Genomic DNA, 24,035 nt, shown 5'->3' with positions numbered 1-24,035 from the left:
ACATGACATTGTCCAAAGCGTGAGGGACATGTTCGCCCATCAATCCACCGCTCATTGCGGCTCGGCACCTCTGTCTCCGCCCGCGCCAATGAACGAATGGCATGGCAGCCCTTTTGGATACACTGGCGGACCGCAGCCAGGGAGAGTGTATGCAGCCGCACAATAAGTTTGCGCTACACCATGCCCTGCAGCTGCCGCTGTCCTATCGCATCCCAGAGCCGCTCATTCCTTCACTTCTCCATACGCTACACTTCTCAGCTAAAGCGGGAGCAGGACGGACCCGCAATCTGCGGCCAGATATGCGGCCAGGCCGACTCCTACGTCGGATGCGGTGTGGCCGGGGCTGTAATGAGTCGGGTTTCAACAACCACTTTCCTGCAGAGCCATTGTAGGGCTGGCGGGCGGTGTTCATCACCATAAGATGTCCGCGTCCATCATGTAAGTCCTTTTGCTTCAAACCACTCTCGTTCACTATCTGAAGAGAAAATCCAAATCATGGAGTCACTGCCCTGAATCGCGGTCGACGTTCTTCAATTGCGTGAACATGCCAGTCCCCTCCGTTGTGGCATCCAATCGTTGCTATGCCCTCCTATGCTCCACTGCACCTCTACTTCCCCGCTCCCTCGTCAAGCTTCAGCCATGGCGTCTTCACGTCCAATCGCATCCAAGCCGCGTGAGGGCGATGACAATCACAGCTTGACTCGAGGGCGCCTCGGGTCATCGTCTTCGCAGGCATCCTCCCGCGCGAGCAAGACAAGCACACGTGATCGATCACGACAATCTCAGGCATCTTCACGCGGGCGCAAGCCTTACGAGCTCTCGGAAGAGGTCGACCGCTCGCTGGTCAACATCATTGGCAGTACGGACGTCAGCTTCGACACTCTTGCGCAGGCCTTCGAAGATGCTGGAGGCCCGAGGTGAGTCTTGAGTCTCTCTTGTTTCTGGCTCCCCTCCCGCTGATAGAGATTTTGCAGGAAACTATGGCTACGCCGGCGCTTCGAACAGATTGCTGGGACTAAATGCTTTGGCTTCCTACGGCTGCGCAACGAACGATCAACTGCCGAAGATCGAAGACAGCGGCAGTTCATGGCCAAAGAGATGGCGGAGAAGTTGCGTTATGACTCCGGGAGTCACGTATGTGAACTCAACGGCTCAGAGTCCGATCTTCCGCGAGTTCCTTCCATGGGTAATGCGAGTCCGGGGACATCACGAAGACGACCAGGTCACCTCGGAGGAATGGAGAGCGATACATCACTGTTCCAAACTCGTGACAATATCCAACATTTGACCTCGATTCCGACGAGTCCCACGAGGAGGAAGGCCTCCGAAGGAAGAAAAGACAGTGCGTCCACGGACTACGTAACCAGAGGTAACCGTGCAAGAGCTCTCAGCATATCATCCATCACACGCCATCTGGAACAGCTCACCGGCAACACCGGGCTCTATGAACACATCAGACGCAACTCCATCAACAGTCACCTGTCACCTCTGTTTCGCTCAGTCAGATGGTCCAGGGGGTCCAAGACCACGTCTGGACGGATATCCAATGCGTTTGATCAGGCCTCTCCCATCGATATCAGCCAAGTCATGTATGTTCGAGATCCGGATTTTGAGGAGTACTACCACCAGCCGACAACAGAGCGCATCGAACGTGCAGACATGTTCGGCGCCTCGGCCGTCGCCATTCTGATGTCAGCAAAAGCTTCGTCACAGTCGGATGAAAGGGCGCAGAGGCGGCTAGAGAGTACGTTGCCTGGCGATGGCGAAGCGCGCAAAAGCTATCTAGACCAAGCAGACGAAAATGGCGTCACGGCTTTACACCTCGCAGTAGCATACGGCTGGCCCCAAGTCTGCGTGCTCCTCATGCAAAACAAGATCAACCACCGAGCAGTGACGAGGCGGAAGAGCAGCGTGTGTCAATTTGCGAAGCCGGCGCAGGAGCTGGCTGGCGCCGACATCTCTCTCTACAATCGCATCCTGCACGCCAGACAATGGGTTTGCGCAGGCCTGCCACCCCGACTAGCCACGGACGCTGAGGTGCAGACTTCTCGTCTCAGTGCCAACGACCTCGGGCCTCGAATGTCGAAACGAAGGAAGACAAACGAGACCATCTCCGTTCTATATACCGTGGATGAAGCGGGCTTGGACGAAGCAATGAGTGACGATGCGAATGAAGCGCTGACTGCTACTGCGCCGAACACTACGAACAATTTGCCGCCTCTCGTCACACACTGGGACCTCAATAGCAACAATGCAGCAGGGCCTTCCGACACCCGCTACTCAACTCCATTGGGAATATTCTATGACTCTGAAGGATCGCTGGATCCCAGCTTCTGGCAGAATTGTCCTCACGACCACCCAAATATCGCTACAATGCTGACTCCTGACTCTGTTCCGAGAAGCGCAGTCTCTTGGTCTGGCGAGACCATTTCGCCGGTGTCGCAGACGCAGCCGCCACTTTTTCCGTCGATACCAATGGCGGCGAATGATCAAAGATTCGCTGACCAGTCCCAGTGCTACCCGTTCAGCTCTGCTGGTGACTTTACTACTGTCACGAGCGATGCCTCCACGCTGAACGTTCCTTCATCGTTCTGGCCTGCAACAGACTCGTCGATGATGGATTTCTCGCCAACAACCACGAACCTTGGCCAATCACTGCACACGATTGAAAGCCTTAACGAAAGCAACAAGCAGCATATCAACCAAGTATTCCCCACAGCGAACGACAACATTACGAGCAACTACCCATCTGCTACCCAATATTTCGCACCTCAACACTCCAACCTGGCCCCGACAAGCATGCACCACTACACCTCCCAACCACTCTACCTCACCCCACCCGACGAACCCGGCGGCTGGCCTGCGCAACTCCAAAGCTACCATGGCTGGACGGAGGCAGAAGTGTACCAAGCTACGGCGCGGGCGCTCGCTGCGCAGCAGGAGCATTCGGGGGCTGCTTTTCCTTCGCAATGGGGAGGCGAAGGTGAATCTCAAGGTATGGGGTAAGTCTTTTAGAATCTTGCCATGATACAAATCATCATTGCGACTTTGAGCTAATGGCCAATAGAAACGGATTCTACTACGAAGACGATGCGATGAATGGATTGAGACGACGACGATGATGGCTTCAGCGATGGAGACAGATGACATTTAGTGACGAGTATACGTGCATGCATTCAAGACTTTCACACGACGAGCATATTTCGATATTCACAGAACACGATCGCATATTCATTCTTAAAATATCCAAACGCCGGCCACAGTCCGCAAAGACGTACCATCATCAGTCAGCCTCGCCCCGCTTCCAAAAGCCGCGCCACAGTGGAGTTCCCCCAAGGCTGTCAAAGCGCGCAACTCCCGCGCCGGTAGCGAACCTCCCTTGCATAAACGGCATGGCATGTCTGCGCCACACTTTCTATTTACTCCATCACGACGACCGCCGGGCCCAGCCAAGGAGCCAGGAATGCCAATCCGGACTTTGCGTTTGTTTTGGATAGCAACGCACCAGATGATGGCTCTGGATGACGGCGGCATGTCTGCGAGGCAGGTACTGGGCGAAATGCTCCGGGTTGATGAGGGGGTTTGCGGATGATGCCTTTCTTTGCTGCTGTGTGTTCTGATACATCTACTTCGTCTTCTTCCTGCTGCTGTTGTCAAGATACTGGTTACGGGATCTTCTATGGTTTCGATGTGTTTGTGACCGCTTATGTTCACTTGCTCCTACATTACGCTGTCCATCCGCGGTATGCCGACTCTTGAACAGGGCTTGCAAATACCTTGATCTACGAAAACCCGAAAACTCCTCCACGCATGCTCAACGTCTACGAGTCTATCGACCCATAATGGCAAAGCGGGAGTCCCTCTCAATCATCCCGCCTGCTGCTCCGACCTCGACCTCATCCGAACCAGAGAAGCCGGAGCAAGCACGACAGAAACACTTGCACGCAAACGATGCCTGGCCTCTGCCAGATAGCGCCGTTGAGATACCTCCACAATCGCTGAGACAAGTCGTGAAGAGAAAGCCGGTTCCTTCTCTATCTCCAGAGAGGACTGGTCGAAGAAAGGTCGGACGTTTATCTGAGGTTGACAACGGAAGTCATGAGGAGGGCCATCGGCTTTCTCTCACGTCGCAGAGTGCCAACTCTCGTACCGACTCTGTGATTGCTGGAGGCAATGAGAAACCGCAAAAGACGACTACGGGGGCCAAGCATGTGTCTGCAGAGTCTGTGCGAGCAAGCACTGATGCTCAAGAGCAGGCTTCGGAATGCTCTCAATCCGAAAGTCTACAATATCATGCGTTCGAGGACGAGCGGAGGTCTCAGACGAGCCGACTTTCCCTCCCACCAACGGACTCCCGGCAATCCAGTCCCTCCCGCGGCCTTCGACCTGCATCGTCACAGCCCAATCTGCCCCGTAGTTTGGCCAGATCTCGACCATTTTCCAGCTACTCCAATCTACGAGGCCGAAGTCTCACACCGTTCGGTACATACGGCTCGGAACTTGGCTCCCAAGCACCTGGGAGTCGTGCTGTTTCGAGCACGCAACGCTCTTCGAGTCGTCCGAGAAGCTACGTCGGCGAGCTGAACAATGTACCCTACCATCAGCAAATCGCTCCGAGCGGCTCACTCCTCCACCAGAAAAAGTCCTTGTCGAACATCGTCGGCAGCGGCGCCAGTCTACTCGACACGAAGAAAACGATCAACATGTACCGCGCCAACATCAAGAAAGACACAGAGGCATCAGTGCAATACGAATTCGCCATCCTAATGGTCAACACCGCACGGGACGCCAACGCCGAACCCGACACCGACCTCAACCCCTCAGAACTCATCAACGAAGCAAAACACATCATCCAACGCCTCGCCGACCGCGGCTACCCCTTTGCTCAATACTACCTCGCCGACGGCCTCTCCTCCGGCCTCTTCAACAAATCCCCCACCCCAGACCACGACAAAGCCTTCCCGCACTTCCTCGCCGCGTCGAAACACGGGCACGCCGAAGCCGCGTACCGCGCAGCCCTGTGCTACGAATTCGGCTGGGGGACCGCAAAATCGCACTCAAAAGCCTACCAATTCCACCGCTCCGCCGCTTCAAAAGGCCACCCAGGCGCCGCCACGCGTCTCGGCCTCGCCTGCATCCACGGCAACATGGGCCTCGGCCGCGACCGCTACCGCGAGGGAATTAAGTGGCTCAAACGCGCAGCCGAAAGCGCAGACACCCAGTACAACTCCGCCCCATTCGAGCTCGGGCTCCTCCACCTCACGGGCGCAGGCGACGACGTGTTCAAAGACGAGGCCTACGCCGCGCAGCTCTTCACGCAGGCTGCGGAGCTGGGCCACGCGCAGGCGGGCTTCCTCATGGGCCAGGCGTACGAGACGAGGCTGTACGGGTGTCCGCGCGATGTGGCGTTGAGTGTGCACTTTTACTCCGGGGCGGCGAGCAAGGGGCATGCGGAGGCGATGATGGCGCTTTGTGCGTGGTTTTTGGTCGGGGCGGAGCCGGTGGTGGAGAAGGATGAGGGAGAGGCGTTTGCGTGGGCGCTGCGCGCGGCGGAGAGTGGCAAGTCCATTCTACTTCTTTGTTCTTCCCGGTTAGAATGCTGATTGTTGTGCAGGGCTTCTCAAAGCAGAGTATGCCGTGGCTTATTTTGCTGAAATGGGCATTGGATGCCGTCGTGATCCCCTCGAGGCGAACGTGTGGTATGTTCGTGCTGCGGAGCATGGGGATGAGCGGGCCAAGCAGCGCTTGCAGATCCTGCGCGCCGCTGCGACAGGGAGCTCTGCCGCATCGGTCGGATCGAAGGAGGGCAAGAGGAAGAAATTCATGGGTTTGTTCTGAGTCGTGGAAGAAAGCAACGCGGGTTTGGTTGTTTTGGCATGGCGCGATGGAGTACGATTCGTTATTCGTTGCGAAAGCCTCATGAACTGGTTATACAAGAAGAGAACAGAAAGCGCTGAAGATCTAGAGGCCGTTAGTTAGAGCATCACATCGTTGCAAAACAAAGAGGCATGTCGTCGTGAAGCCCTGCTCCACCCTCGCACATGGTTATTTTCCCCTCGCAAAGACTCCCACCGCCGCTCGAATGTAAGCAAGCCGCCCACGGTTCTATCAGCATTGGCAACAGCAATCTCCCTCCCACCATCAAGAACACAAACTCCCGCAATCGAGCCGAAGAATCGAAGGTGCTGCCGTCGTGCATCGTCATCGCTCCCCCTCGCATCGTAGATACTGACCACATCCTCGCTCTCTGCGATAACGAGCGCATCATCGTCCGTGAAATGCAAGGACCGCGCACAAGACATGAGTGTGTCGAGAGTGCGCAAAGGTCGACTCCAATTCCGTGCATCCCACAAGATGACTTTCTCGTCCTGCGCTCCTGTCGCGACGAGCGTGCCGGAAGACGACCACGCGGCTGCGAACCCGTGGCCGCTGTGTCCTTCGAGCTGCGTTGTGATTTCGCCCGTTTCGGCGTTGGTGATGTAGGCGTTGTTCGAGTCGCCTACGAGGAGTCTCAGGCGGCCGTCGGGTGATATGGCCGAGCAGTTGACGGCGTGGGCGTAGCTGAAGGTGTGGGTGAAGGTAGTGGTTTTGACGTCCATGAGGCGGAGTTTGTGGTCGTTGGAGGAGAAGGCGGCGCGTAGGAGGCCGGAGCGGCGCTCCGGGTAGGTGTCGATGTGGGTGACGATGCCGTTGGGGTGGTGGCTTACGAAGCCTGTGGTTGGCGATGAAAGGGAATGAGGTTGCGAGGTAAGGTCCAGCAAGGCGAATTCGCCTGAGAAGCCGCCCGCAAGCAGGACCTTGTCACTGCGATATGCGCTTTGCGAGGAGGTCTCTGATGGTGTGGAGAGACACATCACTCGCATGGAGGCAGCACTGGCTAACGTAGTGCTGGACAAATCCATTGCGATGGTGCGGACGTCCGGACATGCGAGGGACGTGGCCATGACTTTGCTTCCCGCTGCGTAGAAGACTTGACTTCGGTTGGAAGCGGCCAAAAGGTTTCGCAGCTGAAAGTGGCTTGAATGTGCACGGTGGCCGGAATGAAAGGATCTGAAATGATATCTGCTCTCGCCATCTGGACTGCTGGCGAGCGCCGTTCCGGACGTACTCCAATTCTGCATTCTTGATGGGTGCAATATCCGTCTGGCCTTGAGGGCATCCTCCCTGGGCGGGCCGAGTTGGTTCCATTTCAAGCCTTGCCAGTCCAATGATCTCTCGGCCAGATGTCTGCGCATGATCCGTTGTGAAGCTCGGCCGAGCATTGCCGATGGCATTTGCGACCCAGGCTCGAACTTCGGGACCGGTGCGTCGGTCAAATATTGTAAGCGCCAGTTGTCCATGAACTCGGCAAAGTCGTAGCTGTGTCGGGGATGATCGACGGATAGAGCATCCTCGGCGATGGCCTGGTCGACAGGCAATTGGAATGATCCGTCAGGCGAAAGATACGGGTGCGTCAGATAGAATAGTTCTGAGTTCCTCTCATGGGACGCAAGAATCGCAGATTCGAAAGATGCATTTGCGTTTCGGAAGATGGCGTCCGCTGTTGGCCCATCCAACATCGGGGTAGATGTTAATGGGGTATGCCAGGCTTCGTCAGTCAGCCACGGTGAATCGCTGAAGGCTTCATCATTCAACCATGGTGGATAGTAGAATGGCGTTTCAACGCGCTGATGTGTCTGCGACACGATCCGCGCACTGGGTGGATGTGCGGCCCATGAGACACTGCCAAATTGCTCACGCTCAGGTTCATGGTCGATTCGCGGGCCAGGATATGTTGACGCCTGAGTGTCAAAGTTGGGGGCAAGGTCGATGAGGGAAGGATAGGCAGGGAAGAGCGAAAGAAGACTGCTCGGACAGAAAGTCGGCTCATCAAACCGAGCCACTCGAGCCTGAGGCAGTCGAACGTCCATGGGAGCCGGTTGAGCTCTCTTCCTGCCTTTGTTCAACGTGTTCCGAATGGACGATGAGCACCTGTCCAGTCTTCGTTTTTGAGGCGAGGCGAGACGAGGCATGTTATCCTTCCCATGGGCGTTCAGTACTTCGGGAGGCGTCGGAATGCCGTTGGTTACGCGCAACAGCAAGCTGACTGGTCTTTGACAGCCAGGAATTATCAGGTTGGAGGATGACGAGATGCTTCGCATTCAAATGGCCCAGAGGAGTTGATAATATGATGCCCCCTTGCCACCGGCGGGGTAGTCGCACATATGAAGAGTGTAGTTCTCGTGAGCTCCACAGTGGGGGATACAGCGCAGCAGATGCGTCGTACCGGGTAAATGAGTGCTTTTGTCACGGACTGGGGGTCGGAGAATGACTGGGGCGGGTCTTGATTGTTCCGGCATGCCGGTATAATGAGGATAACAAAGAAAAACAGGGCCTTGCCTTACCTTTTGTCGTGGATGTCATCGATCATGCGCTTCACCGCTACTTCGACCACCCACAGGGTACCGATGCGCAAGTCAAATCAGGAGGATGCAGCGTGGGCCCGCACGATCAAGCCACGCGAGCGCAGTCGCACTGGGACAAAGAGCAGCGAGACGAGTGACGCCGCCCACATGGTACAGCAGCAGATCCTCGCTGCCCTTCCCGCATTCGGGCGGGCGTGCAGCTGGACATGCAGCCCTCCACACTACCTGTCGCTTTTTTCGCGGCCAGCCGGCAGGCCATGCGCGTCCTGCCGTGCTCAACGCGACGAGTAGCACTTTCGACGCGTAGCTGCCTGAGCTGTCACCGGGAATCGGCATCTATCACTTTCATCCATGGCCTGCTTGACGTGTCGACCAGGATGTCGAGTGGGGTGGAGTGCAAGGACGAAGTTTTTGCGTCGCAGAGGCCTGGGGTGCAATCCTCGCCATCTGACAGCACCGTGTCGCTGACGAATGTAGGGCAGGTGATTCTACTCAACCTCCAGCACCCACCAAGGATGTTTGACGGATGAGAGTGCCGGCCGTTGATGAGAGTCGTGAGATGAGTGCTGCGCCTAAGGATTTGATTAAACAACTCGAGCAATTACCCGATTCGGCGGCGCGTAAGGGCAGCGTCCGCGGCCCCATCCGCGTTGCACTTTCCCCAGATTGATGCAACGCTATGCGCAAGTTACACGTCGGCCTCATCATCAGCAATCGCCGACATTTTTTGGGCATCGCAAATATACACCCGCGCCCGCCAACAACATGAATGCGAGGCAGGCTGATACTCCGCCAAAGACCTGCCTTCCCCGATCATGCGCCTGCAGCATGTCCTCACACAGCAGCTCCGCCGACTCTTGCGCCGCTACGCTCTCCTGCGCCGTGCCTCCCTTGCGACCTTGCTGCTCACAATCACATGGCTGGCGGTGATTTACTGGGGCGAGCGGTCGGTGTACGCCCACCACATTGACGCCTGTCACTGGGAAGAGTGGGAAAAGTGGCCGCAAGGGGCGCAGCCGCACCATCTCGTCCTCGTCGCCGATCCCCAGCTCGTCGACCCTCACACCTATCCCGGCCGACCATGGCCGCTCGACACCCTGACCGAGAAGTACACCGACCTGTACATGTCGCGCAACTTTCGCTTGATCAATTCAAACCTCGACCCCGACTCTGTCGTCTTTCTCGGGGATCTCTTCGACGGTGGACGGGAATGGGCCCCAGAGACACCGAAAGAGCTTACGTTCAATCAGAAGCAGACGTTGATTGACTGGCACATACTACCGGAGGAGAAGCGTCCAGCGCAAGCGGTGGCGAAAAGAGATGTGGACAGCTACAAAGCCGCTGAATCTCGGCCTCATTCGCATGAAGCCGCGCCTGGTGCCTCCAACAATGACGGCTCTTTGCGGGAATTTGTGCCCGGCGAGAATGGCAGATGGAAGAAGTGGACGCAGAAGCAGTGGTTGGCGGATTTGGCTCGATTCAGCAAGATCTTCCTCGATCAAGACCAATTGTACCCACAAGAAAATCGCGAGCTATTCGCACTCTACGACGTCCCCCCCGATGCTGCTGGCGTGCAGAATGGCGCTCCCCCAACCGGCCGGCAAGAGTATGCCACTTCAGGAGGCAGACGGCGACGGATAATCACAAGCTTGCCAGGCAACCATGATCTTGGCTTCGGCCCGGGTGTTCAACTTCCCATCCGTGATCGCTTCCAGAGTCACTTCGGCGAGGGTAATCGCCTCGATATTATCGGCAACCATACTTTCGTCAGCTTGGACAGCCCATCACTGTCCGCACATAGCTTCTTCGCCCCGAACGGCTTCGAGACCGACACGGAGCAAGACACGTTCAAGCATATCTGGCTACCAAGCATGCAATTCATGGAACAACTGCGCGCGCCAACGCGAAAAGCCGTGGCAGAAGCGCTTCGTGAGTTCTACCCGGATCAACCACAGACGGGGCGATGGGCGCACGACGTCACCATGGCAAAGGACGCTGTCACTCCGGCGGATGAAAAAGCCGGGCCTGAGTATGGCAAATCTAAGCCAAATCTACCTGTTGTCCTCTTGACCCATGTTCCCCTATACCGGGCTCCCGATACGTCTTGCGGACCACTCCGGGAAAGCCCGAATCCCATTCAAATACGAATGGGATACCAGTACCAAAATGTCATCACGCCCGGGCTCTCCAAGGAGATCGTGATCAAAATCACGGAAGCTGCTGGTGACATTGTGCAAGTCTTCTCCGGAGACGACCACGATTACTGCGATATCGAGCATCGCTTCAACATCGCCCCGACCCTCGATATGGTGGAGCTGGTCAAGACCAAGTTGTATCACATCCGCGAAATCACGGTCAAGAGCTTCAGCTGGGCGATGGGGGTGCGGAGGCCGGGCTTCGTCCTTGTGAGCCTCTGGAACCCCGTCGATAAGGAGGGCATAAGCTTGCGCGGGTCCGAAACGTCCACGATCCAAACACACCTATGCCTCTTACCCGACCAGCTGAGCATCTTCCTCGATTATGCAATGCTGTTTGTACTCACATTGGTGCTGATCATTGTTGACGCAATCTACTGGAGCGCCCCCATCGCCCCATCTCTCGGAACAGACGACAACCCCCTATCACCCGACTCGCGATCACGAATGTCCCTCCCGAGATTCAACATCAGCATGAACGGCTCAACAAACGGCTCAACAAACGGCTACGCCTCCCCCGTATCCGCCTTCAAGGGCCGCCAACGCGGCACCTCCACCTCCTCCGCCTCGCACAGCCGCAGCAACAGCGCCCTCCTCCTCAGCGTGCAACGCAACCATAACGCGCGCACGCGCAGCGTCAGTCCCGACCCCGGGGCCTCGCTGGGGGAGAAGACGGGATACCACCCCGCCCCGGTGAAGTGGGCGGATCCCAGCCCCGACGATTCGGACGAGGAGTCGCATTTGGGTTCAGATTATGGAAACGCGGATAGTCAGGGGAAATGGAAGTGGCGACGCCGGACGCGGGTGCCGGAGAGGCTGCGCACGGCGTTTGTTGATCTGGCGTTCAAGTTGGTTCTTGTGGGAGTGCCTTGTGGGCTGTGGTATTTGCTTTTGGTGCGGAGTGGCTAGCTAGGTAGCTACCGAATAGGGACAATCTCTTCAGCTGCTGCTGGTAGCCCGACGTATTTGTTGACGAGGTTCAAGGTCGCGTGGTATAGGACGAGCAGATTCTCCGGCTCCTCTGGCACATGTCTTTCGTCTTGGAAATGCAGAAACGCAGACGGCACCCCTTTGCTCTGCAGCACATTGAATGCCGCAAGTCCGTTTTCAACCCCATGGCGGAAATCCCGGTCTGTGTGCACGATGAGATGGGGCGTCGCCCAGTTCTGGGCGAAGCGCGCGGGATCCCATCTCTCCCAATTCTCGCGCAGCTCCGCCGAATCCCACGGAAAGCCACCCAGGTCCTGGCGGGGAAAGAAGAGCTCGTCAGTAGCGAGGAGGCTGTACATGGAAAAGACGCCATTGTGGGTGAAGAGCGCTTTAAACCTACGCCCCAGCTCCTGGCCTTGGATCCAGTTTGTCAAGTAGCCACCAAAGGACACGCCGCCCGCGACGGCGCGCGAGACGTCTGCGTATTCCACGTTCTTCTCCAGGTGGTCGAGACACTTCGCCAGATCAACGTATGGCGAGCCGCCCCAGTTGTTGCGGATGGCGTCCATGAAGTCTTGCCCGTAGCCGCGCGAGCCGGTGAAGTCGGGCGCAACGACGACGTACCCTTGCTCCGCCCAGATTTGGGGCCGAGGATTGCCAGCGTCGTTCCAGCTGTCTGGAACGGTGTATTGCGGACCGCCGTGGATGAGCATGAAGATGGGATACAGCTTGTTCTCATTGAAGTTTGATGGTTTCATGATCAGGGCGTGAAGGTCGCGATCGTGGTCTCCTTTCCAGTGCATGTCTGAAATTTGCTCTGGGGAGAGGCCGAGCTTCTTGCTGTACTCTGCTGAAGAGACTATCATGTCGAGCTGAATGTCATTTTCACAGCCTTTCTCCAAGTTTAGGACTCCAATATATCCACTGTCGGTTAAGCTGTCTCCGGTGAAGAGGAGCTTGTGTGGGCCAATTCGCTCTGCATATTTGACACTGCCGTGTTGTGTTAGTTTTCTGGGAAGCTCAGATCCGGATTGCTTCGTATCAAGCACAAAGAGGGGGCAACGGCCCTTGTCGAAAGCAGTGAGTAGCAGCGTGTTGTCGTCCCAGAAGGCGAGAGTCTCTGGGGTCAACGGCCAGGAGCCTTTCCCATCAGAAGATTGTAAGAGCTCTCTTGCGGACAGTGACGGTATATCTTCGACCACCATGGGTCTCTGCTTGTCCGCCTCTGCACCTTCGTGTTTCATCTTGAGAAAGGCAATCTTGTGTCCATCATCAGAGAAACAAGGAAACCCTGCATGCCCATCAAGCCCAGGCGTAGCTACTTTTATAGCTTTACCGGCAGCGCTTCTGAAGTCTGTCTTCAAAAGATAGACATCTCGTGCAGTAGAGAGGCTGTGGTCTCTCCCGGGATCTTTCGCGACGAATACCAAGCCAGGCTGTCCAATGTCGAAATCTTCAGCGCCTCCAAACGGTGGGGTCGGAGACTCCAGCTTCTCGTGCGTCGGCCTCAGCGCGTTGTACACTTGCAGCATTTCGTACCTGCCTTGCTCATCCTGGCGCAAATAGCTGTAGAAGATGGCATTCCGCTGAGGCGTACTCCACGAATCCCAATGCCGGACATAGTTGCTCGTGTAGTACTGTGCACTACTCTGAGCCTTCTCCGGCTCGTCATGGGCATTCCATAGCGTCCCGTCTGCATTCGCTCGTGCCGCGAAAGCAATTGCTGCGCCGTCGCCACTCTGGTCCAGTACCTTTACCTTTAGTCCATGAGCGGTGCCGACGATGGTGCCGGCGAGCTGCACGTCCTTGGGAGTGTCGATGTTTGCCACGAACAGCTGCGTATTGCCAGTCTTTCGCGTACTGAGCCATACGAAGTCATTGTCCGAGAGCCAGACTGCTGGTGCTGCGTCGGCACCCTCAAGGATATCGGTTTGCTCTTTGGTCGCCAAGTTGAGCAATTTGATGATCATCCTTTTGGAGTGGCTTTGGAAACTGTAGGAAGTTTCTTGGTAAAGGGCATACGTGCCGCTCGGATTCGCAGTTGCTGGCGATATTGTTGGAGCTTCGAAGAAGGAACTGTTACGAGAGGGTCTGTTGGCGTATGCTACAATGAAGGGAGATTGACGACGCTTACGCTGCAGTGAACTTGACCATTTTGTCACAAATTGAATGAGTTATCAGGGGAATCACCTGGAGGAGTACATATATGAAGGTCCCAGAGACACGGTGTAAGCATCAGTCATGGACGCTAGACAATCTAACATGACGAGGGCGCTCTCTGGATCTGCTCGGAAGATTCGCGAGGAGTATTTCTTTCTCAAGCTCGTGGGTCTCAAATCGCATGAGGCCATGTTGTGAGAGCTTGCATGGTGGAAATGGTTGCAGACGGCCAACGGCCAGGTCAAGCAGTCGTAACAGCGCATATGGCTTAGCGCGGGTGTCAAGGTTCACGCTACTCTCTTTCGGGGTTCTCCACACACTAACCTCCGAGCGGGAGGGCGCGCCTCGGCATCGCCATCGTTGGCCGCTGGCTGGGGAAAAACAGGTGCGCCGACGAGCCTCTCTCTTATCCAACCCCTTCCACTTCCTCCGCCACCTCGCTCCAGGCATTCACGCAGTCCACCACTCGTGTCAGCATACTTATGTGATTGCAGCAGATCGCTAAAGGGATCTTCCTGGCCCACGTCCTTCTTTCGACACCCGCGCTCGTTGGCGTCATCGTACAGCACGCGGGCAGGTTTTGATAAGGCGCGGGCGCATTGTCTAGCAGACTGTGACAGTCGCCGCGCATCAAACGTAAGATAGCAGGGTGAGCGGCACATCGGCAAGCCGAGCATGGCTTCGCCACCAAAGCCGTGGGAGCGGTCGGCAGGCGCGACATCGTCTGGTATGATCCTGATGCCCTCCCCTCGAATTAACAAGCCGATCGCTAATCCCCATCGCAGCAGCCGTGCCCAGTGCGACCACGACAACGGCAACAGCAGCCACACCAGCCGCGGCTACCACCTCCTCCGCCGTCCCAACCCTCCCCGCGAAACCTGACTCCCTCAGCGAGCTCGCGACCCGCAACGCCTCCAACTACTCCACCTTTAATCGCACCTCGCCCTACTCGTCCGCCTACTCTTCGCCCTACGGAGGCATCGGAGGGGGCATTGGAGGGGGCTATGGTGGAGGCTATGGCTCCTACAGCTCACCCTACAGCCGCTTTGGCGGCGGCTTAGGTGGTGGCATGTATGGAGGCGGAATGTACGGCGGCATGGGAGGCATGGGAGGCATGGGAATGCCCTACGGCGGAGGCGGCATGTTCGGACAACCGGGCATGATGGGTCCGGACGGGCAACCCCAAAGCCTCACTCAAGCATACACCCAGAGCACGCAAGCAACCTTCCAGATGATCGAGAGCATCGTCGGCGCTTTTGGCGGCTTCGCGCAGATGCTCGAGAGCACCTACATGGCCACGCATTCCTCCTTCTTCGCCATGGTCAGCGTCGCCGAGCAGTTTGGCACCCTCAAGCAGACCCTCGGCTCCATACTGGGCATTTTCACTCTGATGCGCTGGATCCGCTCCGCGATCGCCAAATTGACCGGCCGCCCTCCACCCGCCTCTTCAAAAGAGCTCACCCCCGCCAACTTCGCCGCCTTCAGCGGCACCGCAGCGCCAGGCGGCGCCCCCGCCCAGCCGCGCCCAAGCCGCAAACCCTTCATCTTCTTCATCGTCGCCGTCTTCGGCCTGCCCTACCTCATGTCCAAACTCATCCGCGCCCTCGCCGCCTCCACAGAAGCCGAGCAACAGCGCCAACTCGCCAACGCACCCTACGTCGGCGCCGACGGCCAACCCGGCCAACCGCTGGACCCCAGCAAGCTCGACTTCTGCCGCGTCCTCTACGACTACACCCCTCAAACTACTCCCGGCCAGCAATACCAAGAAGGCATCGACCTGGCCGTCAAAAAGGGCGACCTCGTCGCCGTCCTCTCCAAAACAGACCCCATGGGCCAACCGAGCGAATGGTGGCGCTGCCGTGCCCGCGACGGCCGCATGGGCTACCTCCCCGCGCCGTACCTGGAAGCCATCCAGCGCAAGCAGCCGCAGGGCCAAATTGCCGCCAAGAGCAATGCGACGAGCCCTGCGGGCAGTCGCGTGAATACCATGACGGGCAGCGTGGAGAGTCGGGCGCAGAGTTTGAAGATTACGGAGAAGGAGAAGGCGGCTGTTTTGGGGACGTCAAAGGCTGTGCCGGTGCCGGTGGGGAAGAAGGATGAGGCGGTGTCGATTGAGAGTTTGCAGAGGGGTGGGTTTTATTCGTGAGGGTTTTGGGGAACAGGAGACGATGTTTGAGGCATGAGTCGGTGTTGCGCTGCTGTTTGGTTTGTCTGGCTTGCGTGTGGCGTTCAAGCGATTTCATCTTGTGATTTACTACTGTAGCAGCATTCATTCACTTCTCTCGGAGGCTAGATTGTATCAAAAGCTTCGTTGCCAACGTGGCTCCATCTCAGATCTACACATTTGGCTGAGTGGACGTTGGCGAAGATTGGGTGGTCGGCACACTCCTTAAACGCCGGGAGAACGTACCTATCGGTCCACTACGAAGGAAGTGGGAACATCTGCACACGATCTCGGATCTTTTGTTCATACTTCTGGAATAACAGCCGGCTATGCTAAGGAAAAAAGTCATCCTTGACGAAAAGTCGAAAAGTCATCCTTCCAACAAGCAATCCGTGAAGAAAATCATCGTCGGTCGTGGGAAGAGTCATTGTCGGTCGTGAAAAGAAACATCCATTATCGTTCGAAAGAATTCTCGTCGGTCGTGAAAAGAAATCATCGTCGGTCGTGAAAAAGAGAGCATCGTTGTCCGTGAAGAAACCTCTTCAACAAATTTCATCCAGCATGCTCGCGCCTCCATGGCCGAGATGCACCCAGATGTCGTTGATTTGCGCTTTCTTGAGAAGGGTTTCTTCGCCGCAGGAATGGCCGGGTATTTGAGAGCCGCAGACGCAGGTCCAGATGATGAATCGCTCGCTCCTGTTGATGTGAGTTTAACAAGACCTTGATCCGAAAAGGAGACGTTTGGACAGTTGAGGTTTCTTCCGTGGCGAGGTGGTCACGGACAGACCATCACCTACGGCACAACACAACATCAGCCTGCACTTGCTGAAGGGCGAGGGGGTCAAAGGTACTTACAGCATCTTGGCCCTCAAGCATTCCTTGAACTCCTCCACCAGCTCGCGACGCCAGGCCTTCGACTTGCCCCCTTTCTCCTTCTCCACCAGGGCCATCGGGCCGAAGGTCAAGGCATCAACGCCCGCGCGCTTGTTGCCCGCTTTCGCATTCACCGCCTCGAGGAATTTGTGCGCATCTGCGTAGAAGGCTTTGGCCGCTTTGACGGGATCGATGGTGTCGTGCGAGTACAGGCCGGAGTCGATCTGCAAGTGTTGGAGGTTGCGGGCCTCGGAGAGGAGCGACATGGCGGTGCGGGAAGTTGTCTTGACGTACGCCTTCACCGCGACGCGGGTCATGAGCGCGCGCACGGGCGTCGGGGCTTGACTGAGATAATCAACGAGCGTGGTGGTGCTCTCGAAGCGGAGAGTGTGGGCGTAGAGGATGGGCGTCGCTTCGTCGTGAATCTCTTTGTTGACTGCCAGGATGGTGGCGCGGTTCTTGTTGCCGTCGGAGTAGTTCTTGGCGAAGACGTCTTTGGCGTCGCCTTTGCGCTTGTCGTTGAGTGAGATTTCAGCATTGACGACGCCTTCGGGCGCGAAGTAGAACTTGTAGACGCGCGCGCGAGCCTCTTTGGGGAGCTCGAGGAAGCGGAAAGCTTTGGCGGGGCGGATGAGGATCGCTTGTAGGCCTGCGTGCTCGCCGTCTTTGATGATGACCTGGTGAGGGTTGAGTTAGGACAATCAAAGAACGTGCGGGAGGTACGGTACAAACTCACCGCCTTCACAAGCTCGAACGCGCTGGGAGCAACCAGGCGCATGTTGTGGTAGTATCCGCCGGTCTTGCGCAACTTGGCCTGCGTAGCTTCGCCCTCGAACGTCACATCCACCGGGAGAGTGGCATCATCACGACCGAGACTCGTGAAGATGACTGCTTCCTTTGGCTTCCTCACGGGTTTTGCCTTCACCGGGGGCTCGTTGGCCGGCTCGTCCTTCGCCGGGGCTGGCTTGGACTTTGGCTGTTTGGCAGCGGCGGCCTTGGCCGGCTCTCCCTTGGACTTCTGTGAAGGGTCAGTGAGCGTTCACATACATTGCGCGTTACAGTGTTACTCACCTGGTTTGCTTTGGAAGGCATGGTGGTGGTTGGTTGATGCGGTGCACTGCTTGGAGGTTGTTGTTGGTGCGGAGAGGTGGCTTGATGGCCAAGGTGTGAGGGTTTGAGGTGAAGAAGCGAAAGTTGAAGTGAAAATTGAAGGGTAAATCTCGCTCACTTGGCTTGGCGCGTTGAAAGCGAGTTACGTTGATTCGTGCAGGTGACGTAAGCTAGGTCACGGGGGCAACCAACTTGCTGGTCAGTGACCATCACGGGTGAAACGAGGCTCATCGGATTTCTACGGCTGCTTTGATCGGTTTTATTCATCCAAGATCGATCAGATGGGATTATTTCGATCGTGGATTGGTTTGGGATGGAAGCGAGCCTCGGGACGGGGTTTTGTAGGGAGAACATGGTGTTGTCTACCTCTGCTGACCGACAGGTTGCTGACGACGGCGTCAGTATCAAGCGGAGTACTGTTAGTGAGACTGAGCATACCGCAAGATGGAGCATCGGCAATCCATCTTCTTGGACTGACTCGCTCATTCAATGATCGTTACTGTAGACGGAGTGGACGAGCCAGCCCCTTAGATGTTTGCGAAGCCATCTTTTTGGCGACGCATGTGAAGGCATCCACTTCTCACGCGAAGCATGCAGATAGACGCACTCCTGACATGTCCTGATGATTACTTACGAGTTTCTGCGGTTTTCTGCAACGATCCAATAAATTTGCGTCGTGGGCAGTGCCAGTATAGAGCAGTCTTGTTTGAGTGGAGGCGTTGATGATAGAGGTGAGGTCGACGCCAAGCCAAGCGCGTCCGACACGCGCAGCGCTTTGACCATCTGCCTTGAACTTTTGGCACATCCCAATCGCAAACAACACACTACAGATCGTTCTTCGAGCACACCCCAAAATGGCAGAGTCAATGACCAATGGTACCGCAGACCCATCAGTGGATGTCGAAATGAAGGAAGAGCCTGCGCCAGTAGAGGTACAACCGCCAATCAAAGACCTCCGCCTAGTCGCTCTCTAACCACCACCCAGGAACCACTCGCCGGCATCCAAGAAGCATCGGACCCGACAGATCCACAACCTCCGCCTCAAGCCGTGCCCATTCAAGGCGAGAGTCTCCCGCCACTCCACCCTCCGGCACGCTCCGCCGCAGCAACACCACCTGTTCTCTCGGCTGCAAACACCAGACCCAACTCCATCCCCCCGCAACCATCCGTCAAGCCCGACAAGCCAGCCGCTCACGGTGGACCGACAAGACAGTACCTCAATCAAAACATCACGCCACATCTGCTGGAAGGCATGAAGCACATCGCCTTCTACGAGCCAGAGAAGCCGTTGCTGTGGCTGGCCGACTTTCTACGGGATCGCAGTAAAGAGATTGAGGGCTAGCCGCACACTTCGTGGAATTGAGATGCGTTTCAAAGGCTGCAACCTTCGGCATAAGAGATTCAGTACGACAAAGTCACAACGCTGGTGGACCTCCTGGTCCTTCTTGTGGCTGGTGTCCGAGCAACGCCGCAAATCAGCACAAAGAGCTTGTACGCAGGGGACAATATGCCACAGGGTGGCCGCGTGAAGAAGAGCGCGCTAGCGAATGAGCGCATGCATCGGATCAGTTCAGGTATGCCCATTCGCCGTTGCGGATATGCCTTGCGCTATCCGGTCTACGTCGACGCAGCTACGCCATACATGGGCCACTGCAGTTGGACTGCCATGGAGCACACGCATCACGATCTTTTAGATCATGAGCAGAGCCCTCTAGTAGGGATCAATCCGGTATACCGTTCACATAGCTGGTATCTAAAACCTATTGCGAGAGTGCCACTTGACCTAATTCGCGGCTGAAGGCCTCGGCTACCAATTCAGCCTCACGAGAGCATTCCAACCCTCACTCCGCGATGTTGGTGCGGGAATCCCCAAGGCCGAAAGGATTGTGCTGACAAGCTGATCTACAAACCCTGCGTATGAGCCGACCTATCACCGCAGCTGTTAACGGACCCTGCATTCCCACGAAACGCCGCTGACCTACCATCCCTTTGGGCGACCCAATCTTCTGCTTCCCCGGATTGACCTGGTGCAGGCATTTTGGACAACGATCTACGTATGCGAATGCTTACCAAAATATTAGCGGCCAGCTTCTACAACTACTCAGCAGACCATGCAGCCATAAAAATCTCGCCGAGTTCGCACTCTGGCTTCACTCCGGCTTACGTCTTCCAACAATTGCACAAAGCACTTCGAGACTCTTCTTGCAGGTGAAGAACGCGAGAGCTTTTGAGACGTGCACACACACTATTACCACATACAATGGCCTCGACAAAACAACCAGCACCACCGTCGTCATCACGCCGACCCTCGTACTCTCCCTCGGCATCCTCGACAGAGAGTACAGGCACTACAAACAGCAAGTCGAGCACTCGATCGTCCAGCTCCGTCGTATCATGGATCAAGAATGCCTTTGTCGGACCGACAACTCCTAATGACGACCACCGAGCAAGGCGCGAGAAGGAGTACACCTGGCGAATGATGGCCATGAGCTATGAAAGTGTCGGCGAGTACGTCGACATTGGCGAGTGGATTGGGCAATGAAACTACCAAAGTTCATCATCAGGCTTGCGAACTGGTGAACGATTTGGTGCAGCGTTTGGCTTGCTTGGTGTTGGAACGCGAGGACTGGCATCCCTTTAAGGATCGCGCATTGATGGCCTCCCAATGATTCTTACAGCGTGCGAAATTACGAAGACAAGGCTGCCTTTGTATTCGCGCTTTGTTCGGCAAATATCATACAATGGAAGTCTGGACTCTTGTTCACCACAGCCCTTTGTTCCTTTTGTCTCCGACCTGTTCGTTCATCTACGCTCAGTCACAGACGCATTTCCAACACGATCCTCGGACTGCAATCTTACTCCAAGCAAACCTCACTAACCACACAACACGCCCAAACCAAACATCTCAAGATGGATTCCAAGCCGGCCCTGTCCATCTCATCCCTCGCCCTCACCCTCCTAGCTTCCCTCCCACTGACCACCTCTCAGCCCACCAACAGCTCACGCCCGCACTTCAAACTACACGTCCACAACGCCTGCCCCTTCCCCAAATCCATCGGCATCTACAGCGTCACCCCAACCTTCGAAATGCTCCAACACGGCCCCATCGTCAACCTCTCCTCAAACACCCACCACACGCTGCACGCCCCCTACCACAGCACCGGCATGCGCCTCTCCGGCCACGCAGAATGGGGCCTCAACGGCCAATGGCGGCCGCAACTGCTCTTCGAATTCGGGTACAGCGCTTACGACACCGTGCAAGGCACCGCCTACGATATTTCCATGATGGAGGGGTCAGATGACAATGTGGGGATGAAGGTGCGTGTGCTGCCGAATGGGGCTGGGAGCGAGACGTGTGAGACGAAGCTGTGTTTGCCGGGGGATTGTGCGCCGAGTCAAGGGTGGACGAGTCCTGGGCAGGCGGAGCTGGGGAGTCCGGCGGATACGGTTTGTTATCGTGGTAAGGCGGATTTCCGGCTGACGTATTGTCCTGAGAAGGAGGATCACTGATGCCGAAGCTTAGTGCATTGTAGGTAAGTGTGTTTCCATTGTCCGTTGTGTTGGTCTTCATACTTTTCAGCCCTCCCAAGCTCCACGCAATACATTACTTGTCTCACGTCTCCGGCTTCCCCAGCGCCATCATGTCCACCGACTCCTCGCCCGCAGCCTTCTCCCCACCAAAAAACTCCTCACCCTCCGGATCCTCCTCCGACAAAGCCGGCAGTCCAACATACTTGTTAATCCAATTGAGCACAACCTTATGCCACACGAGCGAATTCTCCGGCTTCAGAACCCAATGGTTCTCATCGGGGAACGTCAAAAACTGCGAATCGATGCCGCGCGCCTGCAGCACATTGAACGCCGCCAGCCCATCGGCAACGCAAATGCGGTAGTCTTTGGAGTTGTGGATGACGAGTTGCGGCGTCGCCCAGTGCGTGAAGTGCTCGCTGGGGTCCCAGCGGCGCCAGTCGGAGACGGTGGCGGAGCCGAAGTTCTTTTGCCCTTGGACTAAATTGCCGCTGTCGCTTGCGGAGGTTGATGCGTGGTGCCAGGGCGTGCCGCCGAATTCGTGGAAGGGGAAGTAGAGTTCTTCTGTCGAAAGCATGCCGGGCATCGTGAGGACGCCATCGTGGCAGACTAGCGCTTTGAACTTGCGGCCTAGGTCGTGGCCTTGGATCCTGTTTTCAAAGGGTCAGATTGTGGTAGACAATAAGAAGCAAGGAACACGACTAACCAATTCACCATGTAACCTCCGAAACTGGCACCCAGCGCGACAGCTCGCTCATTGTCCGCCCCAGTCACATTCTTCCCAACCCACTCGAAGCAGTTGACGATGTCGTGGTACGGGTCGTTGCCCCAGTTGTCTCTGATGCTATCGACGAACCGCTGTCCGTATCCGGTAGATCCCGTGACGTTTGGGGCGACAACAATGTAGCCCTGCTCGGCGTAGACCGCGGGATTCCATCGAGTGCTCCAGCTGTTCGCCCAGCTTCCTTGCGGCCCACCGTGGATGAGGTAGGCAACCGGATACTTCTTGCTGCTGTCGAAGTTACTCGGTTTCACGACGATAGAGTGGATTTCCTTGTTGATATCGGGATTGCTGGCCGGGGTCCAAATGGAGGAGACTTGCTCGGGGTTGAGACCGAGTTTGTTCCCGTGAGAGGAGTGAGAATTCGTCCAAGTCGTGAGATCGCCGGATGTCGATGGCTTGCAGTGAGGATCCACGATCGCGTAGAAGGAGTTGTCGACGAGCGTGGAGCCGGAGATAAAGATGGAGCCATTGGCCAGGCAGGCCACGTCGTTCACATATCCAGACTTGGTCAACGGTCTCACATCGGCATGTGCACCTAGATCCGCATTGAGCATGAAGACCTTCGCGGTGCCGACCTCTTCCGCCACGGCGAGGAGACTCTTGCCATCGGCGCTGAAGCAGATGGAAGACGGATTGCGGTCCCAAACTCCATCGCCGCCTTCGCTGCTCACAAGAGTCTTCTGCACAAGCTGTAGGTCTCCCTGCAGCGGCAGGATAAACACCTCATTCCTATCCGCCTCGTAGCCATTCTTCTTCATCGCCAAGAAAGCCGCCCGGGAGCCATCCGGCGAAATGACAGGACTCCCACTCGCGCCCTCGAATCCTCTAACAACTACGCGCTCCAAAACAGGCACGGCCGCCTCATCCCACGCGACCATGCGGATGAGATACACATTGACCTTCGTATTCAGTGCCGGGTCGAGCTCCGGGTCTTTCGCCACAAAGATGATGCAATGATGGCAGATGTCGAAGTTGTCCGTTCCGCCAAACGTTGCAATCGGGGACTCGAGACCCGTGCCTTTGATGGCATTGATGATTTTCCCCAGGCCGAACTTCTCGTCGTGATGGCCCTTGGAGAGCCGCGAGAAGAAGAGCGCATTCTTCTCCTTGCCCTCATAGCGGTCCCAGTGGCGGACGAAGAGGCTGTTGTACAATCGGCCAGTGGAATGCGTCTTCTTCGCCGTCTCGGGGTTGAATAGACTTCCATCCGGAGAAGCCTGGGCGGCGAAGACAATGCCGAACTGATCCTTTCCATGCGGAAGCTTCGTCACGCGGAGATCTGACGCCGGGGCATCAATCGTCCCCGCAACATAGGTGTGGGACTCAGACGCTGCCTCCGAAGCCTCACGAGACCGAGGCACACGTCCTACACACACGTCCGTCTTGCCGCCCGACTCCGAGCACAAAAAAACAAACTGCTCGTCGTCCAGCCAGTTGAAGCTGCTGACATCCTTGTCCTTGAGGATGTCATGGCTGTCTCCAGTCTTCGTTTCCAGGAGCCGGAATGCATTCTCCTTCTTGTGCGTCTTGAAATCGTACGTCTGCACGGTGTAGAGGACGCCATTGCCGGCGGGGTTGGGTGTACCTGCTGAGCGCCGAGGAGCGCTGAGCAGCACCTCTGGAGTGAACTTTACCGCCTTTTGGACCATTGTAAAAGATTTGCTGGCGATTCGGATGACGGAGGTATGTCGTTTACTGTTAGAATGTGGCAGGGCGAGCTGCTTTCACTTATACCTCAGGCAACGGCATTAACGTGGTACTTGGTATGCGGTACCGTGCATGTGGCGCTTATGTCTTTCCCGAATAGGCAGGTGGTAGTTTTAACAAGTCTTCGACCACGTGCGAATTGCTAGCTTGCCACCTCAGTGAGACAAGAAGCCGAGATG

At 56.4% G+C, this 24,035-nt stretch overlaps 10 protein-coding genes across 10 annotated transcripts; 6 read left to right on the top strand and 4 right to left on the bottom strand.

The window, feature by feature from the left end:
* Positions 1-2,154: 2,154 nt before the first annotated feature.
* Positions 2,155-3,006, top strand: BDY17DRAFT_310962 (uncharacterized protein; the record flags this gene model as incomplete). Its single annotated transcript, XM_033735489.1, has 1 exon — positions 2,155-3,006. The coding sequence occupies one exon, from the start codon at positions 2,155-2,157 to the stop codon at positions 3,004-3,006; it is 852 nt and encodes a 283-aa protein (XP_033589065.1).
* Positions 3,007-4,523: 1,517 nt separating this feature from the next.
* On the top strand, positions 4,524-5,838 carry BDY17DRAFT_251189 (uncharacterized protein; the record flags this gene model as incomplete). The annotated part of the gene is made up of 2 exons (XM_033731150.1): positions 4,524-5,556; positions 5,630-5,838. Coding segments are annotated over 2 exons (1,242 nt in total), but the record flags the coding sequence as incomplete, so codon positions are not given.
* A 137-nt stretch (positions 5,839-5,975) lies between these two features.
* BDY17DRAFT_251331 (WD40-repeat-containing domain protein) lies at positions 5,976-7,121 on the bottom strand (the record flags this gene model as incomplete). Its single annotated transcript, XM_033731160.1, has 1 exon — positions 5,976-7,121. The coding sequence occupies one exon, from the start codon at positions 7,119-7,121 to the stop codon at positions 5,976-5,978; it is 1,146 nt and encodes a 381-aa protein (XP_033589063.1).
* A 2,099-nt stretch (positions 7,122-9,220) lies between these two features.
* On the top strand, positions 9,221-10,984 carry BDY17DRAFT_242941 (uncharacterized protein; the record flags this gene model as incomplete). The annotated part of the gene is made up of 3 exons (XM_033730395.1): positions 9,221-9,663; positions 9,838-9,955; positions 10,013-10,984. Coding segments are annotated over 3 exons (1,533 nt in total), but the record flags the coding sequence as incomplete, so codon positions are not given.
* Positions 10,985-11,517: 533 nt separating this feature from the next.
* Positions 11,518-13,684, bottom strand: BDY17DRAFT_324769 (Alpha/Beta hydrolase protein; the record flags this gene model as incomplete). Its single annotated transcript, XM_033737262.1, has 2 exons — positions 11,518-13,606; positions 13,665-13,684. The coding sequence occupies 2 exons, from the start codon at positions 13,682-13,684 to the stop codon at positions 11,518-11,520; spliced, it is 2,109 nt and encodes a 702-aa protein (XP_033589061.1).
* A 681-nt stretch (positions 13,685-14,365) lies between these two features.
* BDY17DRAFT_317161 (Peroxin 13, N-terminal region-domain-containing protein) lies at positions 14,366-15,836 on the top strand (the record flags this gene model as incomplete). Its single annotated transcript, XM_033736070.1, has 2 exons — positions 14,366-14,417; positions 14,476-15,836. The coding sequence occupies 2 exons, from the start codon at positions 14,366-14,368 to the stop codon at positions 15,834-15,836; spliced, it is 1,413 nt and encodes a 470-aa protein (XP_033589060.1).
* Positions 15,837-16,705: 869 nt separating this feature from the next.
* On the bottom strand, positions 16,706-17,694 carry BDY17DRAFT_252297 (uncharacterized protein; the record flags this gene model as incomplete). Its single annotated transcript, XM_033731246.1, has 3 exons — positions 16,706-16,951; positions 17,057-17,404; positions 17,464-17,694. Coding segments are annotated over 3 exons (825 nt in total), but the record flags the coding sequence as incomplete, so codon positions are not given.
* Positions 17,695-18,742: 1,048 nt separating this feature from the next.
* Positions 18,743-19,179, top strand: BDY17DRAFT_324766 (uncharacterized protein; the record flags this gene model as incomplete). Its single annotated transcript, XM_033737261.1, has 2 exons — positions 18,743-18,769; positions 18,823-19,179. 2 exons carry the CDS (start codon positions 18,743-18,745, stop codon positions 19,177-19,179), a joined length of 384 nt encoding a protein of 127 aa, XP_033589058.1.
* A 1,429-nt stretch (positions 19,180-20,608) lies between these two features.
* Positions 20,609-21,490, top strand: BDY17DRAFT_298608 (uncharacterized protein). The gene is made up of 2 exons (XM_033733770.1): positions 20,609-21,355; positions 21,411-21,490. The coding sequence occupies exon 1, from the start codon at positions 20,748-20,750 to the stop codon at positions 21,345-21,347; it is 600 nt and encodes a 199-aa protein (XP_033589057.1). The 5' UTR covers positions 20,609-20,747; the 3' UTR covers positions 21,348-21,355; positions 21,411-21,490.
* BDY17DRAFT_298607 (Alpha/Beta hydrolase protein) lies at positions 21,360-23,897 on the bottom strand. The gene is made up of 2 exons (XM_033733769.1): positions 22,072-23,897; positions 21,360-22,015 (listed from the first exon to the last, which is right to left on the bottom strand). Exons 1-2 carry the CDS (start codon positions 23,796-23,798, stop codon positions 21,451-21,453), a joined length of 2,292 nt encoding a protein of 763 aa, XP_033589056.1. The 5' UTR covers positions 23,799-23,897; the 3' UTR covers positions 21,360-21,450.
* Between the last annotated feature and the right edge of the window lie 138 nt (positions 23,898-24,035).

This window comes from Neohortaea acidophila (genome assembly GCF_010093505.1).
Source record: "Neohortaea acidophila strain CBS 113389 unplaced genomic scaffold BDY17scaffold_6, whole genome shotgun sequence".
NCBI classification, from domain to species: Eukaryota; Fungi; Ascomycota; class Dothideomycetes; order Mycosphaerellales; family Teratosphaeriaceae; genus Neohortaea; species Neohortaea acidophila.
This window is presented reverse-complemented; position numbering and strand designations above follow the sequence as displayed.

What these genes read in the sequence shown, in the direction of transcription:
- BDY17DRAFT_298608 (XM_033733770.1), top strand. Translation starts at nt 20,748, where the DNA reads ATGGATTCCAAGCCGGCCCTGTCCATCTCATCCCTCGCCCTCACCCTC.
- BDY17DRAFT_298607 (XM_033733769.1), bottom strand. Translation starts at nt 23,798, where the DNA reads ATGGTCCAAAAGGCGGTAAAGTTCACTCCAGAGGTGCTGCTCAGCGCT. An exon ending in GGAGGTTACATGGTGAATTG is followed by an intron (nt 22,016 to 22,071) that starts GTTAGTCGTGTT and finishes CTTTGAAAACAG; the next exon opens with GATCCAAGGCCACGACCTAG.